The following is a 23756-nucleotide window of genomic DNA, read 5'->3' on the forward strand; positions in this document are numbered from 1 at the left end:
ACTACTACTGTTGTCTTCCTGTCAGAGACTACTACTGTTGGCTTCCTGTCAGACACTACTACTGTTGTCTTCCTGTCAGAGACTACTACTGTTGTCTTCCTGTCAGACACTACTACTGTTGTCTTCCTGTCAGACACTACTACTGTTGTCTTCCTGTCAGAGACTACTACTGTTGTCTTCCTGTCAGACACTACTACTGTTGTCTTCCTGTCAGACACTACTACTGTTGTCTTCCTGTCAGAGACTACTACTGTTGTCTTCCTGTCAGAGACTACTACTGTTGGCTTCCTGTCAGAGACTACTACTGTTGGCTTCCTGTCAGAGACTACTACTGTTGTCTTCCTGTCAGAGACTACTACTGTTGGCTTCCTGTCAGACACTACTACTGTTGGCTTCCTGTCAGAGACTACTACTGTTGGCTTCCTGTCAGACACTACTACTGTTGTCTTCCTGTCAGAGACTACTACTGTTGGCTTCCTGTCAGAGACTACTACTGTTGTCTTCCTGTCAGAGCACCCTGGGTTCCTATCAGCTGAAAACAAGAAGAAGCTGCTCCATTGGGCAGGCCATCACCAACACTGGACAATTGAAGAGTGGAAAAACACCAATTTGAGCAATGTTTCAGTGCCCTGAAGAATTCAGGCTGTTCTGGAGTCAAAGGGGGTCTGACTCAGTACTAGATGGGTCAATAAATTGTCTGTGTGTATATACAGTGTTTATATTTATACTAGTTTCAGTCATTTACTTTTCAAATAACAGTAATTTAGTCTTCGAGATTTAACGTTATCTCAGAGCATTATGTCGTATTTACGTTATCTCAGAGCATTATATCGTATTTGTCTTCCTCTCAGAGCTTCCGGTCAGAGCATTATGTCGTATTTACGTTATCTCAGAGCATTATACTGTATTTACTTATCTCAGAGCATTATCTGTATTTACGTTATCTCAGAGCATTACTCTGTTTACGTTATCTCAGAGCATTATGTCGTATTTACGTTATCTCAGAGCATTATCTCGTATTTACGTTATCTCAGAGCATTATCTCGTATTTACGTTATCTCAAGAGCGTTATCTCGTATTTACGTTATCTCAGAGCGTTATCCGGTGCTCGTATTTACGTTATCTCAGAGCATTATCTCGTATTTACGTTATCTCAGAGCATTATCTCGTAGAGCGTTATCTCAGAGCATTATCTCGTATTTACGTTATCTCAAGAGCGTTATCTCGTATTTACGTTATCTCAGAGCATTATCTCGTATTTACGTTATCTCAAGAGCGTTATCTCGTATTTACGTTATCTCAGAGCGTTATCTCGTATTTACGTTATCTCAGAGCGTTATCTCGTATTTACGTTATCTCAGAGCGTGTTATCTCGTATTTACGTTATCTCAAGATTTGTTATCTCAAGAGCGTTATCTCGTATTTACGTTATCTCAGAGCATTATCTCGTATTTACGTTATCTCAAGAGCGTTATCTCGTATTTACGTTATCTCAAGAACGTTATGTCGTATTTACGTTATCTCAAGAGCGTTATCATCATGTACTCTGTGTTATCTCAGAGGACTTATGTCGTCTATTTACGTTATCTGGTCAGAGCGTTATCTCGTATTTACGTTATCTCAAGAGCGTTATCTCCTGGTGAGGGTTATTTACGTTATCTCAGAGATTATGCTCGTCTATTTACGTTATCTCAGAGTTATCTCTATTTACGTTATCTCAGAGCATTTATCTGCTGTCTTTACGTTATCTGGTGAGTTATGACTCTGTGTTTTGGTTTCTCAGGACTTATGGCTGTCTGTACGTTATCTGGTCATTGTTACTCTGTATTTATGTTTGTAGTGCTGTCGCAGGACTGATGTGCTGTCTGTTCCTTGGTCCTGGTGAGAGGGTTGTTGACTCTGTGTTTTATGCTGTCGCAGGACTGATGTGCTGTCTGTTCCTTGGTCCTTATCTCAGAGGTCCCGGAGGGTGCTTTCTGTTATCCTTGGTCCTGGTGAGAGGGTTGTAGTGCTATCTGTCAGGACCTTGGTCCTGGTGAGGGTTGTTGACTCTGTGTTTGTACGTTGTCGCAGGACTGATGTGCTGTCTGTTCCTTGGTCCTGGTGAGGGGTTGTTGACTCTGTGTTTGTGAGTGCTGTCGCAGGACTGATGTGCTGTCTGTTCCTTGGTCCTGGTGAGGGGTTGTTGACTCTGTGTTTTTGTGATGCTGTCGCAGGACTGATGTGCTGTCTGTTCCTTGGTCCTGGTGAGGGGTTGTTGACTCTGTGTTTGTGAGTGCTGTCGCAGGACTGATATGCTGTCTGTTACTTATCTCCTTGGTCCTGGTGAGAGGGTTGTGACTCTGTGTTTGTATTCTGTCTGACTCCTTGGTCCTGGTGAGAGGGTTGTAGTGCTATCTGTTCCTTGGTCCTGGTGAGGGGTTGTTGACTCTGTGTTTGTGCTATCTGACTGCTGTCCGCAGGACTGATGTGCTGTCTGTTCCTTGGTCCTGGTGAGGGGTTGTTGACTCTGTGTTTGTGAGTGCTATCTGTCGCAGGACTGATGTGCTGTCTGTTCCTTGGTCCTGGTGAGGGGTTGTTGACTCTGTGTTTGTGCTATCTGACTCCTTGGTCCTGGTGAGAGGGTTGTTCTGTGTGGTTGCAGGACTGATGTGCTGTCTGTTCCTTGGTCCTGGTGAGAGGGTTGTTGACTCTGTGGTTTAGTGCTATCTGACTCCTGGTCCTGGTGAGAGGGTTGTTGACTGATAGTGCTATCTGTTCCTTGGTCCTGGTGAGAGGGTTGTTGACTCTGTGGTTGTAGTGCTATCTGGTCGCAGGACTGATGTGCTGTCTGTCTCCTTGGTCCTGGTGAGGGGTTGTTGACTGTGTGGTTGTAGTGCTATCTGACTCCTTGGTCCTGGTGAGAGGGTTGTTGACTGTGTGGTTGTAGTGCTATCTGACTCCTTGGTCCTGGTGAGAGGGTTGTTGACTGTGTGGTTGTAGTGCTATCTGACTCCTTGGTCCTGGTGAGAGGGTTGTTGACTGTGTGGTTGTAGTGCTATCTGACTCCTTGGTCCTGGTGAGAGGGTTGTTGACTGTGTGGTTGTAGTGCTATCTGACTCCTTGGTCCTGGTGAGAGGGTTGTTGACTGTGTGGTTGTAGTGCTATCTGACTCCTTGGTCCTGGTGAGAGGGTTGTTGACTGTGTGACTATCTGACTGTGGTCCTGGTGAGAGGGTTGTTGACTGTGTGGTTGTAGTGCTATCTGACTCCTTGGTCCTGGTGAGAGGGTTGTTGACTGTGTGGTTGTAGTGCTATCTGACTCCTTGGTCCTGGTGAGAGGGTTGTTGACTGTGTGGTTGTAGTGCTATCTGACTCCTTGGTCCTGGTGAGAGGGTTGTTGACTGTGTGGTTGTAGTGCTATCTGACTCCTTGGTCCTGGTGAGAGGGTTGTTGACTGTGTGGTTGTAGTGCTATCTGACTCCTTGGTCCTGGTGAGAGGGTTGTTGACTGTGTGGTTGTAGTGCTATCTGGTCCTGGTGAGAGGGTTGTTGACTGTGTGGTTGTAGTGCTATCTGACTCCTTGGTCCTGGTGAGAGGGTTGTTGACTGTGTGGTTGTAGTGCTATCTGACTCCCTGGTCCTGGTGAGAGGGTTGTTGACTGTGTGGTTGTAGTGCTATCTGACTCCTTGGTCCTGGTGAGAGGGTTGTTGACTGTGTGGTTGTAGTGCTATCTGACTCCTTGGTCCTGGTGAGGGTTGTTGACTGTGTGGTTGTAGTGACTGTGTGGTTGTAGTGCTATCTGACTCCCTGGTCCTGGTGAGAGGGTTGTTGACTGTGTGGTTGTAGTGCTATCTGACTCCCTGGTCCTGGTGAGAGGGTTGTTGACTGTGTGGTTGTAGTGCTATCTGACTCCTTGGTCCTGGTGAGAGGGTTGTTGACTGTGTGGTTGTAGTGCTACAGTAGCCATCTCAACCCAGTAGCTGACAGTGTCTTTCCCTTCCTTGTTGTTTCCAGATGAGGGGCCTTACACAAAGCACTCCAACCCCTCCAGGCCACCCGATGGAGCACTGGCCATCAGGAGGCAGAGTATCCCAGGTAAGGATACATAACCTCTGACCCCTCACTGAGCCTTGACTTTTAATCTCTCACCTATGAACCCTAACCTGATTGTCCCCAAACGTGATCGACCCATCACCCCTTACCTGATTGGACACTAGTCACCTAATACCTCCCACCCTACTATCTAACCCACACCTCCCAATGAGCTAGATTAGCCCCTCCCCTCACCAGTCAGTTCAATGCATACTTCAATATGTTGTAATCCTTTACCTGCCTGTACCTGTCCTTACCTCACCTGCCTGTACCTGTCCTTACCTCACCTGCCTGTACCTGTCCTTACCTCACCTGCCTGTACCTGTCCTTACCTCACCTGCCTGTACCTGTCCTTACCTCACCTGCCTGTACCTGTCCTTACCTCACCTGCCCTCTGCCCCTTCACACCCGTAAATGTCTCTCTTTGCCTCTGAAAGAAACGGTCTGTGCTTCAACAATAGAAAACCTTTACAAACATGCTCTAAATGTCTTGAACAGAATATATTGAACTCTTTTACACGGACTCAGTGAGCTCTATTAGAATGTGTTGTTATCTCGTGGACTCAGTGAGCTCTATTAGAATGTGTTGTATCTCATGGACTCAGTGAGCTCTATTAGAATGTGTTGTTATCTCATGGACTCAGTGAGCTCTATTAGAATGTGTTGTATCTCATGGACTCAGTGAGCTCTATTAGAATGTGTTGTATCTCATGGACTCAGTGAGCTCTATTAGAATGTGTTGTTATCTCATGGACTCAGTGAGCTCTATTAGAATGTGTTGTTATCTCGTGGACTCAGTGAGCTCTATTAGAATGTGTTGTATCTCATGGACTCAGTGAGCTCTATTAGAATGTGTTGTATCTTGTGGACTCAGTGAGCTCTATTAGAATGTGTTGTATCTCATGGACTCAGTGAGCTCTATTAGAATGTGTTGTATCTCATGGACTCAGTGAGCTCTATTAGAATGTGTTGTATCTCATGGACTCAGTGAGCTCTATTAGAATGTGTTGTTATCTCATGGACTCAGTGAGCTCTATTAGAATGTGTTGTATCTCATGGACTCAGTGAGCTCTATTAGAATGTGTTGTTATCTCATGGACTCAGTGAGCTCTATTATAATGTGGTGTATCTCGTGGACTCAGTGAGCTCTATTAGAATGTGTTGTATCTCATGGACTCAGTGAGCTCTATTAGAATGTGTTGTGGACTCAGTGAGCTCTATTAGAATGTGTTGTATCTCATGGACTCAGTGAGCTCTATTAGAATGTGTTGTATCTCATGGACTCAGTGAGCTCTATTAGAATGTGTTGTTATCTCATGGACTCAGTGAGCTCTATTAGAATGTGTTGTATCTCATGGACTCAGTGAGCTCTATTATAATGTGTTGTATCTCGTGGACTCAGTGAGCTCTATTAGAATGTGTTGTATCTCATGGACTCAGTGAGCTCTATTAGAATGTGTTGTGGACTCAGTGAGCTCTATTAGAATGTGTTGTATCTCATGGACTCAGTGAGCTCTATTAGAATGTGTTGTATCTCATGGACTCAGTGAGCTCTATTAGAATGTGTTGTATCTCATGGACTCAGTGAGCTCTATTAGAATGTGTTGTATCTCATGGACTCAGTGAGCTCTATTAGAATGTGTTGTTATCTCATGGACTCAGTGAGCTCTATTAGAATGTGTTGTTATCTCATGGACTCAGTGAGCTCTATTAGAATGTGTTGTATCTCATGGACTCAGTGAGCTCTATTATAATGTGTTGTATCTCGTGGACTCAGTGAGCTCTATTAGAATGTGTTGTATCTCATGGACTCAGTGAGCTCTATTAGAATGTGTTGTGGACTCAGTGAGCTCTATCAGAATGTGTTGTATCTCATGGACTCAGTGAGCTCTATTAGAATGTGTTGTGGACTCAGTGAGCTCTATTAGAATGTGTTGTATCTCGTGGACTCGGTGAGCTCTATTAGAATGTGTTGTTATCTCATGGACTCAGTGAGCTCTATCAGAATGTGTTGTGGACTCAGTGAGCTCTATCAGAATGTGTTGTATCTCATGGACTCAGTGAGCTCTATTAGAATGTGTTGTGGACTCAGTGAGCTCTATTAGAATGTGTTGTTATCTCATGGACTCAGTGAGCTCTATTAGAATGTGTTGTTATCTCGTGGACTCAGTGAGCTCTATTAGAATGTGTTGTATCTCATGGACTCAGTGGGCTCTATTAGAATGTGTTGTGGACTCAGTGAGCTCTATTAGAATGTGTTGTATATCATGGACTCAGTGAGCTCTATTAGAATGTGTTGTATCTCGTGGACTCAGTGAGCTCTATTAGAATGTGTTGTGGACTCAGTGAGCTCTATTAGAATGTGTTGTTATCTCATGGACTCAGTGAGCTCTATCAGAATGTGTTGTATCTCGTAGACTCAGTGGGCTCTATTAGAATGTGTTGTATCTCATGGACTCAGTGGGCTCTATTAGAATGTGTTGTGGACTCAGTGAGCTCTATTAGAATGTGTTGTATCTCGTGGACTCAGTGAGCTCTATTAGAATGTGTTGTTATCTCGTGTACTCAGTGAGCTCTATTAGAATGTGTTGTGGACTCAGTGAGCTCTATTAGAATGTGTTGTTATCTCGTGGACTCAGTGAGCTCTATTAGAATGTGTTGTACTGGACTCAGTGAGCTCTATTAGAATGTGTTGTATCTCATGGACTCAGTGAGCTCTATTAGAATGTGTTGTTATCTCATGGACTCAGTGAGCTCTATTAGAATGTGTTGTGGACTCAGTGAGCTCTATTAGAATGTGTTGTATCTCATGGACTCAGTGAGCTCTATTAGAATGTGTTGTATCTCGTGGACTCAGTGAGCTCTATTAGAATGTGTTGTGGACTCAGTGAGCTCTATTAGAATGTGTTGTTATCTCATGGACTCAGTGAGCTCTATTAGAATGTGTTGTGGACTCAGTGAGCTCTATTAGAATGTGTTGTATCTCATGGACTCAGTGAGCTCTATCAGAATGTGTTGTATCTCATGGACTCAGTGAGCTCTATTAGAATGTGTTGTTATCTCATGGACTCAGTGAGCTCTATCAGAATGTGTTGTATCTCGTGGACTCAGTGAGCTCTATTAGAATGTGTTGTATCTCGTGGACTCAGTGAGCTCTATTAGAATGTGTTGTTATCTCGTGGACTCAGTGAGCTCTATTAGAATGTGTTGTGGACTCAGTGAGCTCTATTAGAATGTGTTGTTATCTCGTGGACTCAGTGAGCTCTATTAGAATGTGTTGTGGACTCAGTGAGCTCTATTAGAATGTGTTGTATCTCGTGGACTCAGTGAGCTCTATTAGAATGTGTTGTGGACTCAGTGAGCTCTATTAGAATGTGTTGTTATCTCATGGACTCAGTGAGCTCTATCAGAATGTGTTGTATCTCATGGACTCAGTGAGCTCTATTAGAATGTGTTGTATCTCGTGGACTCAGTGAGCTCTATTAGAATGTGTTGTATCTCATGGACTCAGTGAGCTCTATTAGAATGTGTTGTTATCTCATGGACTCAGTGAGCTCTATTAGAATGTGTTGTGGACTCAGTGAGCTCTATCAGAATGTGTTGTATCTCGTGGACTCAGTGAGCTCTATTAGAATGTGTTGTGGACTCAGTGAGCTCTATTAGAATGTGTTGTTATCTCATGGACTCAGTGAGCTCTATTAGAATGTGTTGTATCTCATGGACTCAGTGAGCTCTATTAGAATGTGTTGTATCTCATGGACTCAGTGAGCTCTATTAGAATGTGTTGTTATCTCATGGACTCAGTGAGCTCTATTAGAATGTGTTGTGGACTCAGTAAGCTCTATTAGAATGTGTTGTATCTCATGGACTCAGTGAGCTCTATTAGAATGTGTTGTTATCTCGTGGACTCAGTGAGCTCTATCAGAATGTGTTGTATCGCTGGGAGCCAACTCTCTGAGCAACAGATTACTGGGCATGTGTTGCGTCTCCTGGCCTCGTCTGAGAGTTATTAACAAGCTGTTCTGTCAACAACAACAACAACAACGCCAGGCTCAGCTCTAGAGTGAGATAACAGTGATATCCTTCACTGCCGATTCAGAGCCACGCTGCTATTATACACACTGGTCTCATTGGCTTCAGAGAGAGAGTTTAGTCAGGGAAAGACTGGGGGATGGATAGAGATGTTTGGATCTGTTTGAAAAAGAGGGAGATAGCGATTATTTTTTTTGTAAAAGAGGGAGATAGCGATTATATTTTTTTGTAAAATAGGGAGATAGCGATGATGTTTTTTGTTAAAGGGAGAGATAGTGATTATGTTGTTTTTTTAGACAGTCTCTGTCCGTAATCTTTCGTCTGGAGGCACTAAGGGCATCATAACCATCTCCTGAAGTCATCAGCCCTGAGGTCAGTCTGGTCGCTATAGCAACAAGAGGTCAGTCTGATCGCTGTAGCAACAAGAGGTCAGTCTGGTCGTGCTCTGTAATCTGTGATGTTAAAAAAGGGGGAGTGGTCTTCTATCCACAAGGATAGGCAAAATTATCCTTCATTAGACAAAGGCTATTTAAAGCTTAGGGGTTAAGTTTAGGGTTAAGTTTTAGGTTAGAATTAGGGTGAGGTTTTAGGTTAGAATTAGGGTTAGGAGTCTCTATACCATTTGTATTTTATTAACCTTTGACTATTAGATGTTCTTATAGGCACTTTAGTATTGCCAGTGTAACAGTATAGCTTCCATCCCTCTCCTCGCTCCTCCCTGGGCTCGAACCAGCAACACAGAGTGGAGACCAGTTATGGTGTTTGTGTTTTATAGCTAGTTCCTGTTTAGTCCAACGCTCTAACCACTAGGCTACCCTGCCGCCCCAGGTTAGAGTCAGGTTTTTAGTTCCTGAGTCATGGTGTTTGTGTTTTATGGGCTTGTGTTTTTAGCCTGTTTAGTCCAACGCTCTAACCACTAGGCTACCCTGCCGCCCCAGGTTAGAGTCATGGGGTTTGTGTTTTATAGCTAGTTCCTGTTTAGTCCAACGCTCTAACCACTAGGCTACCCTGCCGCCCCAGGTTAGAGTCATGGTGTTTGTGTTTTATAGCTAGTTCCTGTTTAGTCCAACGCTCTAACCACTAGGCTACCCTGCCGCCCCAGGTTAGAGTCATGGTGTTTGTGTTTTATAGCTAGTTCCTGTTTAGTCCAACGCTCTAACCACTAGGCTACCCTGCCGCCCCAGGTTAGAGTCATGGTGTTTGTGTTTTATAGCTAGTTCCTGTTTAGTCCAACGCTCTAACCACTAGGCTACCCTGCCGCCCCAGGTTAGAGTCATGGTGTTTGTGTTTTATAGCTAGTTCCTGTTTAGTCCAACGCTCTAACCACTAGGCTACCCTGCCGCCCCAGGTTAGAGTCACGGGGTTTGCGTTTTATAGCTAGTTCCTGTTTAGTCCAACGCTCTACCCACTAGGCTACCCTGCCGCCCCAGGTTAGAGTCATTTACATTTACATTTACATTTAAGTCATTTAGCAGACGCTCTTATCCAGAGCGACTTACAAATTGGTGCATTCACCTTATGACATCCAGTGGAACAGTCACTTTACAATAGTGCATCTAAATCTTAAAGGGGGGTGAGAAGGATTACTTATCCTATCCTAGGTATTGCTTAAAGAGGTAGGCTACCCTGCCGCCCCAGGTTAGAGTCATGGGGTTTGTGTTTTATAGCTAGTTCCTGTTTTATTTGTTTTGATGAAACCAGTGTTATAGGAAATGATAACTCTTTTTTACGAGACGACAGATAGACGGTGTCAACGACTACATGATTTTTAAACAGACAGTAAATGCATGAACCAACTCTGAAACAAAACACTCTTTCACTCTTTCTCTCTCTTTCTCCTAACAGACTTAATGCATTCTGCAAGTCTTGTCTTGAATTTCTGAAGCACTTGTTGATACAAATATATTTCTTTGCACAGATGACTTCATCCTCTCCTCGCCCACACACAGTGAGATGACGAGAGAGAGAGAGAGAGAGAGAGAGAGAGAGAGGTCGTGAGAGGTCAAGGGTGACAGGGAAAGAAAGACAGAACAGAGGAGAGAGAACAGAGAGAGAGCAGCAGAAAGCAAAGCATCTCTGTTCGACCCAGAAACCATTCATCCTCTCTGGTACACATGTTAACCTGTAGAAATATCTCCTCATCTCTTTGAGACGAGCACCAATGACAGGAGCACCCTGCAGGACATACGGTATGCTGGCTCTATGTTCAGGCAGCCGTAGAAGCTGAGATTAGTTGGAAAAGGTCCCTCCTGTATCATTTGTGTCCGAGATCACCGTTTCAGGGGCAGTGGCCTTTCGCTACGGCTGATTGATGCTCAGTGGTCACCTTATATCAACTCTAGCATGTTGTTAACTGGGCTGATTTGGTTCAGTGCAGATTACCAGGCACAGCAGCGAATCTTCAGAAAGGGGAACCGAGGCCCCGGGTCCCCTCTCTTCCTTCCTGTTTGTCCCCTCGCGCACACACACACGCACACACACGCACACGCACACACACACACACACACACACACACACACACACACACACACACACACACACACACACACACACACACACACACACACACACACACACACTCCTTCCCCTCTCCATCACAACTCTGCCAGCCAGCTAGCTAGCGCTTCCGATTAGCCGCAAACCCGCTAGCACGGAAATGACTTCAGCTGTGCACGGATACCCCGCCCCCCCCACGACTACCCCAACACCAAACTCCTTTTCTCCATCCTGAAGCCCCCCTTGGCATTCTCATCAATATGCAAATGACTAAGTTAACATTTAATTAAAGGGTAGAATGGCTTGGTCTTTTCCAATGATATGCTTAGTGGGCGATAGACACTGACAGGCTGTCTGGCAGCACCTAGCTTGTACCTGAACTACATCTCAAATGGCACGCTGTCCCCTATATATGTCCCCTATATATGTCCCCTATATATGTCCCCTATATATGTCCCCTATATATGTCCCCTATATATGTCCCCTATATATGTCCCCTATATATGTGCCCTATATATGTCCCTATATATGTCCCCTATATATGTCCCCTATATATGTCCCCTATATATGTCCCCTATATATGTCCCCTATATATGTCCCCTATATATGTCCCCTATATGTGTCCCCTATATATGTCCCCTATATATGTCCCTTATATATGTAGTATACCATGTTATATATGTCCCCTATAAATGTCCTTATACCATGTTATATATGTCCCCTATATGTGTCCCCTATATATGTCCCCTATAAATGTCCCTTATATAGTGCACTACTTTTGATATATCTGAGGCCAGGGGTTTGTAGTGTAGTAACCATGTTGTAGTGTAGTAACCATGTTGTAGTGTAGTAACCATGTGGTAGTGTAGTAACCATGTGGTAGTGTAGTAACCATGTTGTAGTGTAGTAACCATGTGGTAGTGTAGTAACCATGTGGTAGTGTAGTAACCATGTTGTAGTGTAGTAACCATGTTGTAGTGTAGTAACCATGTTGTAGTGTAGTAACCATGTTGTAGTGTAGTAACCATGTTGTAGTGTAGTAACCATGTGGTAGTGTAGTAACCATGTTGTAGTGTAGTAACCATGTTGTAGTGTAGTAACCATGTTGTAGTGTAGTAACCATGTTGTAGTGTAGTAACCATGTTGTAGTGTAGTAACCATGTTGTAGTGTAGTAACCATGTTGTAGTGTAGTAACCATGTTGTAGTGTAGTAACCATGTGGTAGTGTAGTAACCATGTTGTAGTGTAGTGTCCAGGGGTTTGTAGTGTAGTAACCATGTAGTGTAACCAGGGGTTTGTAGTAACCATGTTGTAGTGTAGTAACCATGTTGTAGTGTAGTAACCATGTTGTAGTGTAGTAACCATGTAGTAGTGTAGTAACCATGTGTAGTGTAGTGTAGTGTAGTAACCATGTTGTAGTGTAGTAACCATGTGTAGTGTAGTAACCATGTTGTAGTGTAGTAACCATGTTGTAGTGTAGTAACCATGTTGTAGTGTAGTAACCATGTTGTAGTGTAGTAACCATGTTGTAGTGTAGTAACCATGTTGTAGTGTAGTAACCATGTTGTAGTGTAGTAACCATGTTGTAGTGTGTAACCATGTTGTAGGGTTTGTAGTGTAGTAACCAACCATGTTGTAGTGTAGTAACCATGTTGTAGTGTAGTAACCATGTTGTAGTGTAGTAACCATGTGGTAGTGTAGTAACCATGTTGTAGTGTAGTAACCATGTTGTAGTGTAGTAACCATGTTGTAGTGTAGTAACCATGTTGTAGTGTAGTAACCATGTTGTAGTGTAGTAACCATGTTGTAGTGTAGTAACCATGTTGTAGTGTAGTAACCATGTTGTAGTGCAGTGTAGTAACCATGTGGTAGTGTAGTAACCATGTTGTAGTGTAGTAACCATGTAACCATTGTAGTGTAGTAACCATGTTGTAGTGTAGTAACCATGTTGTAGTGTAGTAACCATGTTGTAGTGTAGTAACCATGTGTAGTGTAGTGTCCAGGGGTTTGTAGTGTAGTAACCATGTTGTAGTGTAGTAACCATGTTGTAGTGTAGTAACCATGTTGTAGTGTAGTAACCATGTTGTAGTGTAGTAACCATGTTGTAGTGTAGTAACCATGTGTAGTGTAGTAACCATGTTGTAGTGTAGTAACCAGTGTAGTAACCATGTTGTAGTGTAGTAACCATGTTGTAGTGTAGTAACCAGTGTTGTAGTGTAGTAACCATGTTGTAGTGTAGTAACCATGTTGTAGTGTAGTAACCATGTTGTAGTGTAGTAACCATGTTGTAGTGTAGTAACCATGTGGTAGTGTAACCATGTTGGGTTTGTAGTGTAGTAACCATGTTGTAGTGTAGTAACCATGTGGTAGTGTCCAGGGGTTTGTAGTGTAGTAACCATGTGGTAGTGTAGTAACCATGTTGTAGGGGTGTAGTAACCATGTAGTGTGTAACCATGTTGTAGTGTAGTAACCATGTTGTAGTGTAGTAACCATGTTGTAGTGTCCAGGGGTTTGTAGTGTAGTAACCATGTTGTAGTGTAGTAACCATGTTGTAGTGTAGTAACCATGTTGTAGTGTAGTAACCATGTTGTAGTGTAGTAACCATGTTGTAGTGTAGTAACCATGTGTAGTGTAGTAACCATGTTGTAGTGTAGTAACCATGTTGTAGTGTAGTAACCATGTTGTAGTGTAGTAACCATGTTGTAGTGTAGTAACCATGTTGTAGTGTAGTAACCATGTTGTAGTGTAGTAACCATGTTGTAGTGTAGTAACCATGTGTTAGTGTGTTTGTAGTGTAGTAACCATGTTGTAGTGTAGTAACCATGTTGTAGTGTAGTAACCATGTTGTAGTGTAGTAACCATGTGTAGTGTCCAGGGGTAACCATTGTAGTGTAGTAACCATGTTGTAGTGTAGTAACCATGTTGTAGTGTAGTAACCATGTTGTAGTGTAGTAACCATGTGTTAGTGTGTTTGTAGTGTAGTAACCATGTGGTAGTGTAGTAACCAGTGTCCAGGGGTTTGTAGTGTAGTAGTGTAACCATGTTTGTAGTGTAGTAACCATGTTGTAGTGTAGTAACCATGTGGTAGTGTCCACCATTTGTAGTGTAGTAACCATGTGGTAGTGTCCAGGGGTTTGTAGTGTAGTAACCATGTGTAGTGTAGTAACCATGTTGTAGTGTAGTAACCATGTTGTAGTGTAGTAACCATGTGGTAGTGTAGTAACCATGTTGTAGTGTAGTAACCATGTGGTAGTGTAGTAACCATGTGGTAGTGTAGTAACCATGTTGTAGTGTAGTAACCATGTGTAGTGTAGTAACCATGTTGTAGTGTAGTAACCATGTTGTAGTGTAGTAACCATGTGGTAGTGTAGTAACCATGTGGTAGTGTAGTAACCATGTGTTAGTGTCCAGGGGTTTGTAGTGTAGTAACCATGTGTTAGTGTCCAGGGGTTTGTAGTGTAGTAACCATGTGTAGTGTCCAGGGGTTTGTAGTGTAGTAACCATGTTGTAGTGTAGTAACCATGTTGTAGTGTAGTAACCATGTTGTAGTGTAGTAACCATGTGTAGTGTAGTAACCATGTTGTAGTGTAGTAACCATGTTGTAGTGTAGTAACCATGTGTAGTGTAGTAACCATGATGTAGTGTAGTAACCATGTTGTAGTGTAGTAACCATGTGGTAGTGTGTAACCAGGGTTTAGTGTAGTAACCATGTGGTAGTGTAGTAACCATGTGGTAGTGTAGTAACCATGTGGTAGTGTAGTAACCATGTGGTAGTGTCCAGGGGTTTGTAGTGTAGTAACCATGTGGTAGTGTAGTAACCATGTGGTAGTGTCCAGGGGTTTGTAGTGTAGTAACCATGTGTTAGTGTCCAGGGGTTTGTAGTGTAGTAACCATGTGTAGTGTAGTAACCATGTTGTAGTGTAGTAACCATGTGGTAGTGTCCATGTTGTAGTGTAGTAACCATGTGGTAGTGTCCAGGGGTTTGTAGTGTAGTAACCATGTGGTAGTGTCCAGGGGTTTGTAGTGTAGTAACCATGTAGTGTCCAGGGGTTTGTAGTGTAGTAACCATGTGGTATGTTGTAGTGTAGTAACCATGTGGTAGTGTAGTAACCATGTGGTAGTGTAGTAACCATGTGTGTGTCCAGGGGTTTGTAGTGTAGTAACCATGTGGTAGTGTCCAGGGGTTTGTAGTGTAGTAACCATGTGTCCAGGGGTAGTGTAGTAACCATGTGGTAGTGTAGTAACCATGTGGTAGTGTAGTAACCATGTGGTAGTGTAGTAACCATGTTGGTAGTGTAGTAACCATGTGGTAGTGTAGTAACCATGTGGTAGTGTAGTAACCATGTGGTAGTGTCCAGGGGTTTGTAGTGTAGTAACCATGTGGTAGTGTCCATGGGTTTGTAGTGTAGTAACCATGTGGTAGTGTAGTAACCATGTGGTAGTGTAGTAACCATGTGGTAGTGTAGTAACCATGTGGTAGTGTAGTAACCATGTGGTAGTGTCCAGGGGTTTGTAGTGTAGTAACCATGTGGTAGTGTCCAGGGGTTTGTAGTGTAGTAACCATGTGGTAGTGTAGTAACCATGTGGTAGTGTCCAGGGGTTTGTAGTGTAGTAACCATGTTGTAGTGTAGTAACCATGTGGTAGTGTCCAGGGGTTTGTAGTGTAGTAACCATGTGGTAGTGTAGTAACCATGTTGTAGTGTAGTAACCATGTGGTAGTGTCCAGGGGTTTGTAGTGTAGTAACCATGTTGTAGTGTAGTAACCATGTTGTAGTGTAGTAACCATGTGGTAGTGTAGTAACCATGTTGTAGTGTAGTAACCATGTGTTAGTGTCCAGGGGTTTGTAGTGTAGTAACCATGTGGTAGTGTAGTAACCATGTGGTAGTGTCCAGGGGTTTGTAGTGTAGTAACCATGTGGTAGTGTAGTAACCATGTTGTAGTGTAGTAACCATGTGGTAGTGTCCAGGGGTTTGTAGTGTAGTAACCATGTGGTAGTGTAGTAACCATGTGGTAGTGTAGTAACCATGTGGTAGTGTCCAGGGGTTTGTAGTGTAGTAACCATGTGGTAGTGTAACCAGGGGTTTGTAGTGTAGTAACCATGTGGTAGTGTAGTAACCATGTGGTAGTGTAGTAACCATGTGGTAGTGTAGTAACCATGTGTTAGTGTCCAGGGGTTTGTAGTGTAGTAACCATGTGGTAGTGTAGTAACCATGTGGTAGTGTAGTAACCATGTGGTAGTGTCCAGGGGTTTGTAGTGTAGTAACCATGTGGTAGTGTAGTAACCATGTGGTAGTGTCCAGGGGTTTGTAGTGTAGTAACCATGTGGTAGTGTAGTAACCATGTGGTAGTGTAGTAACCATGTGGTAGTGTAGTAACCATGTGGTAGTGTAGTAACCATGTGGTAGTGTCCAGGGGTTTGTAGTGTAGTAACCATGTGGTAGTGTAGTAACCATGTGGTAGTGTAGTAACCATGTTGTAGTGTAGTAACCATGTGGTAGTGTAGTAACCATGTGGTAGTGTCCAGGGGTTTGTAGTGTAGTAACCATGTGTTAGTGTCCAGGGGTTTGTAGTGTAGTAACCATGTAGTGTAACCAGGGGTTTGTAGTGTAGTAACCATGTGTAGTAGTAGTGTCCAACCATTTGTAGTGTAGTAACCATGTGGTAGTGTAGTAACCATGTGGTAGTGTCCAGGGGTTTGTAGTGTAGTAACCATGTGGTAGTGTAGTAACCATGTGGTAGTGTAGTAACCATGTTGTAGTGTAGTAACCATGTTGTAGTGTAGTAACCATGTTGTAGTGTAGTAACCATGTTGTAGTGTAGTAACCATGTTGTAGTGTAGTAACCATGTGGTAGTGTAGTAACCATGTTGTAGTGTAGTAACCATGTTGTAGTGTAGTAACCATGTGGTAGTGTAGTAACCATGTTGTAGTGTAGTAACCATGTTGTAGTGTAGTAACCATGTGGTAGTGTAGTAACCATGTGGTAGTGTAGTAACCATGTGGTAGTGTAGTAACCATGTGTTAGTGTCCAGGGGTTTGTAGTGTAGTAACCATGTGGTAGTGTAGTAACCATGTGGTAGTGTCCAGGGGTTTGTAGTGTAGTAACCATGTGGTAGTGTCCAGGGGTTTGTAGTGTAGTAACCATGTGGTAGTGTAGTAACCATGTGGTAGTGTAGTAACCATGTGGTAGTGTAGTAACCATGTCCAGGGGTTTGTAGTGTAGTAACCATGTGGTAGTGTAGTAACCATGTGGTAGTGTAGTAACCATGTGGTAGTGTAGTAACCATGTGTTAGTGTCCAGGGGTTTGTAGTGTAGTAACCATGTGGTAGTGTCCAGGGGTTTGTAGTGTAGTAACCATGTGGTAGTGTAGTAACCATGTTGTAGTGTAGTAACCATGTGGTAGTGTAGTAACCATGTTGTAGTGTAGTAACCATGTGGTAGTGTAGTAACCATGTGGTAGTGTAGTAACCATGTGGTAGTGTAGTAACCATGTGTAGTGTCCAGGGGTTTGTAGTGTAGTAACCATGTGGTAGTGTAGTAACCATGTTGTAGTGTAGTAACCATGTTGTAGTGTAGTAACCATGTTGTAGTGTAGTAACCATGTGGTAGTGTAGTAACCATGTGGTAGTGTCCAGGGGTTTGTAGTGTAGTAACCATGTTGTAGTGTAGTAACCATGTGGTAGTGTAGTAACCATGTGTTAGTGTCCAGGGGTTTGTAGTGTAGTAACCATGTGGTAGTGTAGTAACCATGTGGTAGTGTAGTAACCATGTGGTAGTGTAGTAACCATGTGGTAGTGTCCAGGGGTTTGTAGTGTAGTAACCATGTGGTAGTGTCCAGGGGTTTGTAGTGTAGTAACCATGTGGTAGTGTCCAGGGGTTTGTAGTGTAGTAACCATGTGGTAGTGTCCAGGGGTTTGTAGTGTAGTAACCATGTGGTAGTGTCCAGGGGTTTGTAGTGTAGTAACCATGTGTAGTGTCCAGGGGTTTGTAGTGTAGTAACCATGTGGTAGTGTCCAGGGGTTTGTAGTGTAGTAACCATGTTGTAGTGTAGTAACCATGTGGTAGTGTCCAGGGGTTTGTAGTGTAGTAACCATGTGGTAGTGTCCAGGGGTTTGTAGTGTAGTAACCATGTGGTAGTGTCCAGGGGTTTGTAGTGTAGTAACCATGTGGTAGTGTAGTAACCATGTGGTAGTGTCCAGGGGTTTGTAGTGTAGTAACCATGTGGTAGTGTAGTAACCATGTGGTAGTGTAGTAACCATGTGGTAGTGTAGTAACCATGTGGTAGTGTCCAGGGGTTTGTAGTGTAGTAACCATGTGGTAGTGTAGTAACCATGTTGTAGTGTAGTAACCATGTTGTAGTGTAGTAACCATGTTGTAGTGTAGTAACCATGTTGTAGTGTAGTAACCATGTTGTAGTGTAGTAACCATGTGGTAGTGTCCAGGGGTTTGTAGTGTAGTAACCATGTGGTAGTGTAGTAACCATGTTGTAGTGTAGTAACCATGTTGTAGTGTAGTAACCATGTTGTAGTGTAGTAACCATGTGGTAGTGTAGTAACAATGTGGTAGTGTAGTAACCATGTGGTAGTGTAGTAACCATGTGGTAGTGTTGTAGTGTAGTAACCATGTGGTAGTGTAGTAACCATGTAGTGTAACCAGGGGTTTGTAGTGTAGTAACCATGTGGTAGTGTCCAGGGGTTTGTAGTGTAGTAACCATGTGTTAGTGTCCAGGGGTTTGTAGTGTAGTAACCATGTGGTAGTGTCCATGGGTTTGTAGTGTAGTAACCATGTGGTAGTGTCCAGGGGTTTGTAGTGTAGTAACCATGTGGTAGTGTCCAGGGGTTTGTAGTGTAGTAACCATGTGGTAGTGTCCAGGGGTTTGTAGTGTAGTAACAACCCTAGATGTGTGCCTGTACTATATCTCCTGGAGGGATGAAGTAGCATGAATAAAATAATGTTTTATTAATTAAAAAATGTCCATGATTATTTGAACATGTTGGTAACCAGTTGTATAAAAGTGACAATGCCCTGGAAGGCTGTGTTTGGAGGATAATATATTGGCACAGAGCGCCGGCCCTCGACAAGCCAATGTGCTGTATCCTCCAAACACCAGTTCATCACTTAACTAAACAGTAGACAGAGAGTTAAAGGAGGACAGAGGAGGACAGGGTTCATGTCCCCTGTTCCTTGGTGTCACTACATCACCCCGGTTTTAAAGTGTCCTGGACAGTATCCCTGCTGTGTGCTGTTTGTTCTCAGGGACATCTGTCAGACCTGCTCACTGGGGAAATGACTGAGCAGGAGAAGGACATCTTGTCTCACTGTCCTCTAACCCTACTACCACACTGGACAGGAACGGGCACAGAGGAAGGGAGGATAGGACATAGGAAAGGGCAGAGGAGAGGAGGAGAGGAGGAGGAGGTGGTTAGAGGAGGAGGAGGTGGTTAGAGGAGGAGAAGGTGATTAGAGGAGGAGGAGGAGGAGGTGGAGATTAGAGGAGGAGGAGGTGATTAGAGGAGGAGGAGGTGATTAGAAGAGGAGAGTGGAGGAGAGGAGGAGGAGAGAGGACAAGGAGAGAGAGGAGGAGGAGGAGGAGGTGATTAGAGGAGGAGAGTGGAGGAGAGAGAGGAGAGGAGGAGGAGGGGGAGGTGATTAGAAGAGGAGAGTGGAGGGAGGAGGAGGAGGAGGAGGAGGAGGAGGGAGGAGAGGAGAGGAGGAGGCGGAGGGAGGAGAGGAGAGGAGGAGAGAGGAAGAGAGTGGATGATGAGAGATGAAGCGGAGAGCGGAGGTGGAGAGAGAGAGACAGAGGCTTGTTTCTCTCTCTTGATCGTATCTCTCACCACTCACCTCCATTCTAAGAGGCTTATCCACATTCTGAGCATCACAGACAGGAATACAACCCACCAGATCACAGCCTGGGCTGTGGGCTTTTGGAACAGAGAGACAGTTTGTCTCTTCACAGTGTGATGCACAATTCATTCACCCTCCAGTGTTCACAGAACCATCGTTGACTGGTGATGTTGATGAAGACCATCCAGACAGACTGTCTCAGATTGTAGTGGTGATGAAGACCATCCAGACAGACTGTCTCAGATTGTAGTGGTGATGAAGACCATCCAGACAGACTGTCTCAGATTGTAGTGGTGATGAAGACCATCCAGACAGACTGTCTCAGATTGTAGTGTTGATGAAGACCATCCAGACAGACTGTCTCAGATTGTAGTGGTGATGAAGACCATCCAGACAGACTGTCTCAGATTGTAGTGGTGATGAAGACCATCCAGACAGACTGTCTCAGATTGTAGTGGTGATGAAGACCATCCAGACAGACTGTCTCAGATTGTAGTGGTGATGAAGACCATCCAGACAGACTGTCTCAGATTGTAGTGGTGATGAAGACCATCCAGACAGACTGTCTCAGATTGTAGTGGTGATGAAGACCATCCAGACAGACTGTCTCAGATTGTAGTGGTGATGAAGACCCTCCAGACAGACTGTCTCAGATTGTAGTGTTGATGAAGACCCTCCAGACAGACTGTCTCAGATTGTAGTGTTGATGAAGACCCTCAGTGGTGTTGATGGGGAAGACCTCCAGACAGACTGTCTCAGATTGTAGTGTTGATGAAGACCATCCAGACAGACTGTCTCAGATTGTAGTGGTGAGAGACCATCCAAACAGACTGTCTCAGATTGTAGTGTTGAGAAGACCCTCCAGACAGACTCAGAGACATCCCCAACAGTCCTCTCCTCATTCCTCTTCCCCTCAACCATCCCCAACTCAGTGATAGTCCTCATTCCTCATTCCCTTAACCACCACCCCCTCATCCCCCCCCTCTCCATCCCTCCCTCATCTCTTCTCCTCCCTCCCTCCCCCTATCTTCTCCACCCTCCCTCCAGACTCCATCCCTCCCTCAGGGTCAGCTGGTTGTGTGATGGGGGTGACAGGTTGCTCCACCTGGGTCATTAGATAGTCTCCAGACAGACACAGAGACATCCACAACCCTGTCCTCTGATAGTCTCCAGACAGACACAGAGACATCCACCACCCTGTCCTCTGGTAGTCTCCAGACAGACACAGAGACATCCACCACCCTGTCCTCTGATAGTCTCCAGACAGACACAGAGACATCCACCACCCTGTCCTCTGATAGTCTCCAGACAGACACAGAGACATCCACCACCCTGTCCTCTGATAGTCTCCAGACAGACACAGAGACATCCACAACCCTGTCCTCTGATAGTCTCCAGACAGACACAGAGACATCCACCACCCTGTCCTCTGATAGTCTCCAGACAGACACAGAGACATCCACAACCCTGTCCTCTGATAGTCTCCAGACAGACACAGAGACATCCACAACCCTGTCCTCTGATAGTCTCCAGACAGACACAGAGACATCCACAACCCTGTCCTCTGATAGTCTCCAGACAGACACAGAGACATCCACAACCCTGTCCTCTGATAGTCTCCAGACAGACACAGAGACATCCACAACCCTGTCCTCTGATAGTCTCCAGACAGACACAGAGACATCCACAGCCCTGTCCTCTGATAGTCTCCAGTTGGACAGAGACATCCACAACCCTGTCCTCTGATAGTCTCCAGACAGACACAGAGACATCCACAACCCTGTCCTCTGGTAGTCTCCAGACAGACACAGAGACATCCACAGCCCTGTCATCTGATAGTCTCCAGACAGACACAGAGACATCCACAGCCCTGTCCTCTGGTAGTCTCCAGTTGGACAGAGACATCCACAACCCTGTCCTCTGATAGTCTCCAGTTGGACAGAGACATCCACAACCCTGTCCTCTGATAGTCTCCAGACAGACACAGAGACATCCACAACCCTGTCCTCTGATAGTCTCCAGACAGACACAGAGACATCCACAACCCTGTCCTCTGATAGTCTCCAGACAGACACAGAGACATCCACAACCCTGTCCTCTGGTAGTCTCCAGACAGACACAGAGACATCCACAACCCTGTCCTCTGGTAGTCTCCAGACAGACACAGAGACATCCACAACCCTGTCCTCTGATAGTCTCCAGTTGGACAGACACAGAGACATCCACAACCCTGTCCTCTGATAGTCTCCAGACAGACACAGAGACATCCACAACCCTGTCCTCTGGTAGTCTCCAGACAGACACAGAGACATCCACAACCCTGTCCTCTGATAGTCTCCAGACAGACACAGAGACATCCACAACCCTGTCCTCTGATAGTCTCCAGACAGACACAGAGACATCCACAACCCTGTCCTCTGATAGTCTCCAGACAGACACAGAGACATCCACAACCCTGTCCTCTGATAGTCTCCAGACAGACACAGAGACATCCACAACCCTGTCCTCTGATAGTCTCCAGACAGACACAGAGACATCCACAACCCTGTCCTCTGGTAGTCTCCAGACAGACACAGAGACATCCACAACCCTGTCCTCTGATAGTCTCCAGACAGACACAGAGACATCCACAACCCTGTCCTCTGATAGTCTCCAGACAGACACAGAGACATCCACCACCCTGTCCTCTGATAGTCTCCAGACAGACACAGAGACATCCACCACCCTGTCCTCTGATAGTCTCCAGACAGGACAGAGACATCCACAACCCTGTCCTCTGATAGTCTCCAGACAGACACAGAGACATCCACAACCCTGTCCTCTGATAGTCTCCAGACAGGACAGAGACATCCACAACCCTGTCCTCTGATAGTCTCCAGTTGACAGACACAGAGACATCCACAACCCTGTCCTCTGATAGTCTCCAGACAGACACAGAGACATCCACAACCCTGTCCTCTGATAGTCTCCAGTTGGACAGAGACATCCACAACCCTGTCCTCTGAGTCTAGTCTCCAGACAGACACAGAGACATCCACAACCCTGTCCTCTGGTAGTCTCCAGTTGACAGACAGAGACATCCACAACCCTGTCCTCTGGTAGTCTCCAGACAGACACAGAGACATCCACAACCCTGTCCTCTGATAGTCTCCAGACAGTTGGACAGAGACATCCACAACCCTGTCCTCTGGTAGTCTCCAGACAGACACAGAGACATCCACAACCCTGTCCTCTGATAGTCTCCAGTTGGACAGAGAGACATCCACAACCCTGTCCTCTGATAGTCTCCAGACAGACACAGAGACATCCACAACCCTGTCCTCTGGTAGTCTCCAGACAGACACAGAGACATCCACAACCCTGTCCTCTGATAGTCTCCAGACAGACACAGAGACATCCACAACCCTGTCCTCTGATAGTCTCCAGACAGACACAGAGACATCCACAACCCTGTCCTCTGATAGTCTCCAGACAGACACAGAGACATCCACCACCCTGTCCTCTGGTAGTCTCCAGACAGACACAGAGACATCCACAACCCTGTCCTCTGGTAGTCTCCAGACAGACACAGAGACATCCACAACCCTGTCCTCTGATAGTCTCCAGTTGGACAGAGACATCCACAACCCTGTCCTCTAGAGTTAGTCTCCAGAGTCTCCAGACAGACACAGAGACATCCACAGCCCTGTCCTCTGGTAGTCTCCAGTTGGACAGAGACATCCACAACCCTGTCCTCTGGTAGTCTCCAGACAGACACAGAGACATCCACAACCCTGTCCTCTGATAGTCTCCAGACAGACACAGAGACATCCACAACCCTGTCCTCTGATAGTCTCCAGTTGGACAGACACAGAGACATCCACAACCCTGTCCTCTGGTAGTCTCCAGACAGACACAGAGACATCCACAACCCTGTCCTCTGATAGTCTCCAGACAGACACACAGAGACATCCACAACCCTGTCCTCTGATAGTCTCCAGTTGGACAGACACAGAGACATCCACAACCCTGTCCTCTGTAGTCTCCAGACAGACACAGAGACATCCACCACCCTGTCCTCTGATAGTCTCCAGACAGACACAGAGACATCCACAACCCTGTCCTCTGGTAGTCTCCAGACAGACACAGAGACATCCACAACCCTGTCCTCTGGTAGTCTCCAGTTGGACAGAGACATCCACAACCCTGTCCTCTGATAGTCTCCAGTTGGACAGAGACATCCACAACCCTGTCCTCTGGTAGTCTCCAGTTGGACACAGAGACATCCACAACCCTGTCCTCTGATAGTCTCCAGACAGACACAGAGA

At 45.0% G+C, this 23756-nt stretch overlaps 1 protein-coding gene across 1 annotated transcript in view; it reads left to right on the forward strand.

Annotated features, from left to right (window-relative positions):
• Window positions 1-3995: 3995 nt before the first annotated feature.
• Window positions 3996-23756, forward strand: part of LOC127924505 (glutamate receptor-interacting protein 1-like) — a gene marked incomplete at its 5' end in the record, with an annotated part of 65861 nt that continues 46100 nt past the window's right edge. Inside the window, one exon of the mRNA XM_052509213.1 lies at window positions 3996-4076. Within this exon, the coding sequence (XP_052365173.1) occupies window positions 3996-4076 (81 nt within the window). The remainder of the gene's footprint in view (window positions 4077-23756) is intronic.

Source organism: Oncorhynchus keta, unplaced genomic scaffold (genome assembly GCF_023373465.1).
Source record: "Oncorhynchus keta strain PuntledgeMale-10-30-2019 unplaced genomic scaffold, Oket_V2 Un_contig_4161_pilon_pilon, whole genome shotgun sequence".
Lineage (NCBI taxonomy): Eukaryota > Metazoa > Chordata > Actinopteri > Salmoniformes > Salmonidae > Oncorhynchus > Oncorhynchus keta.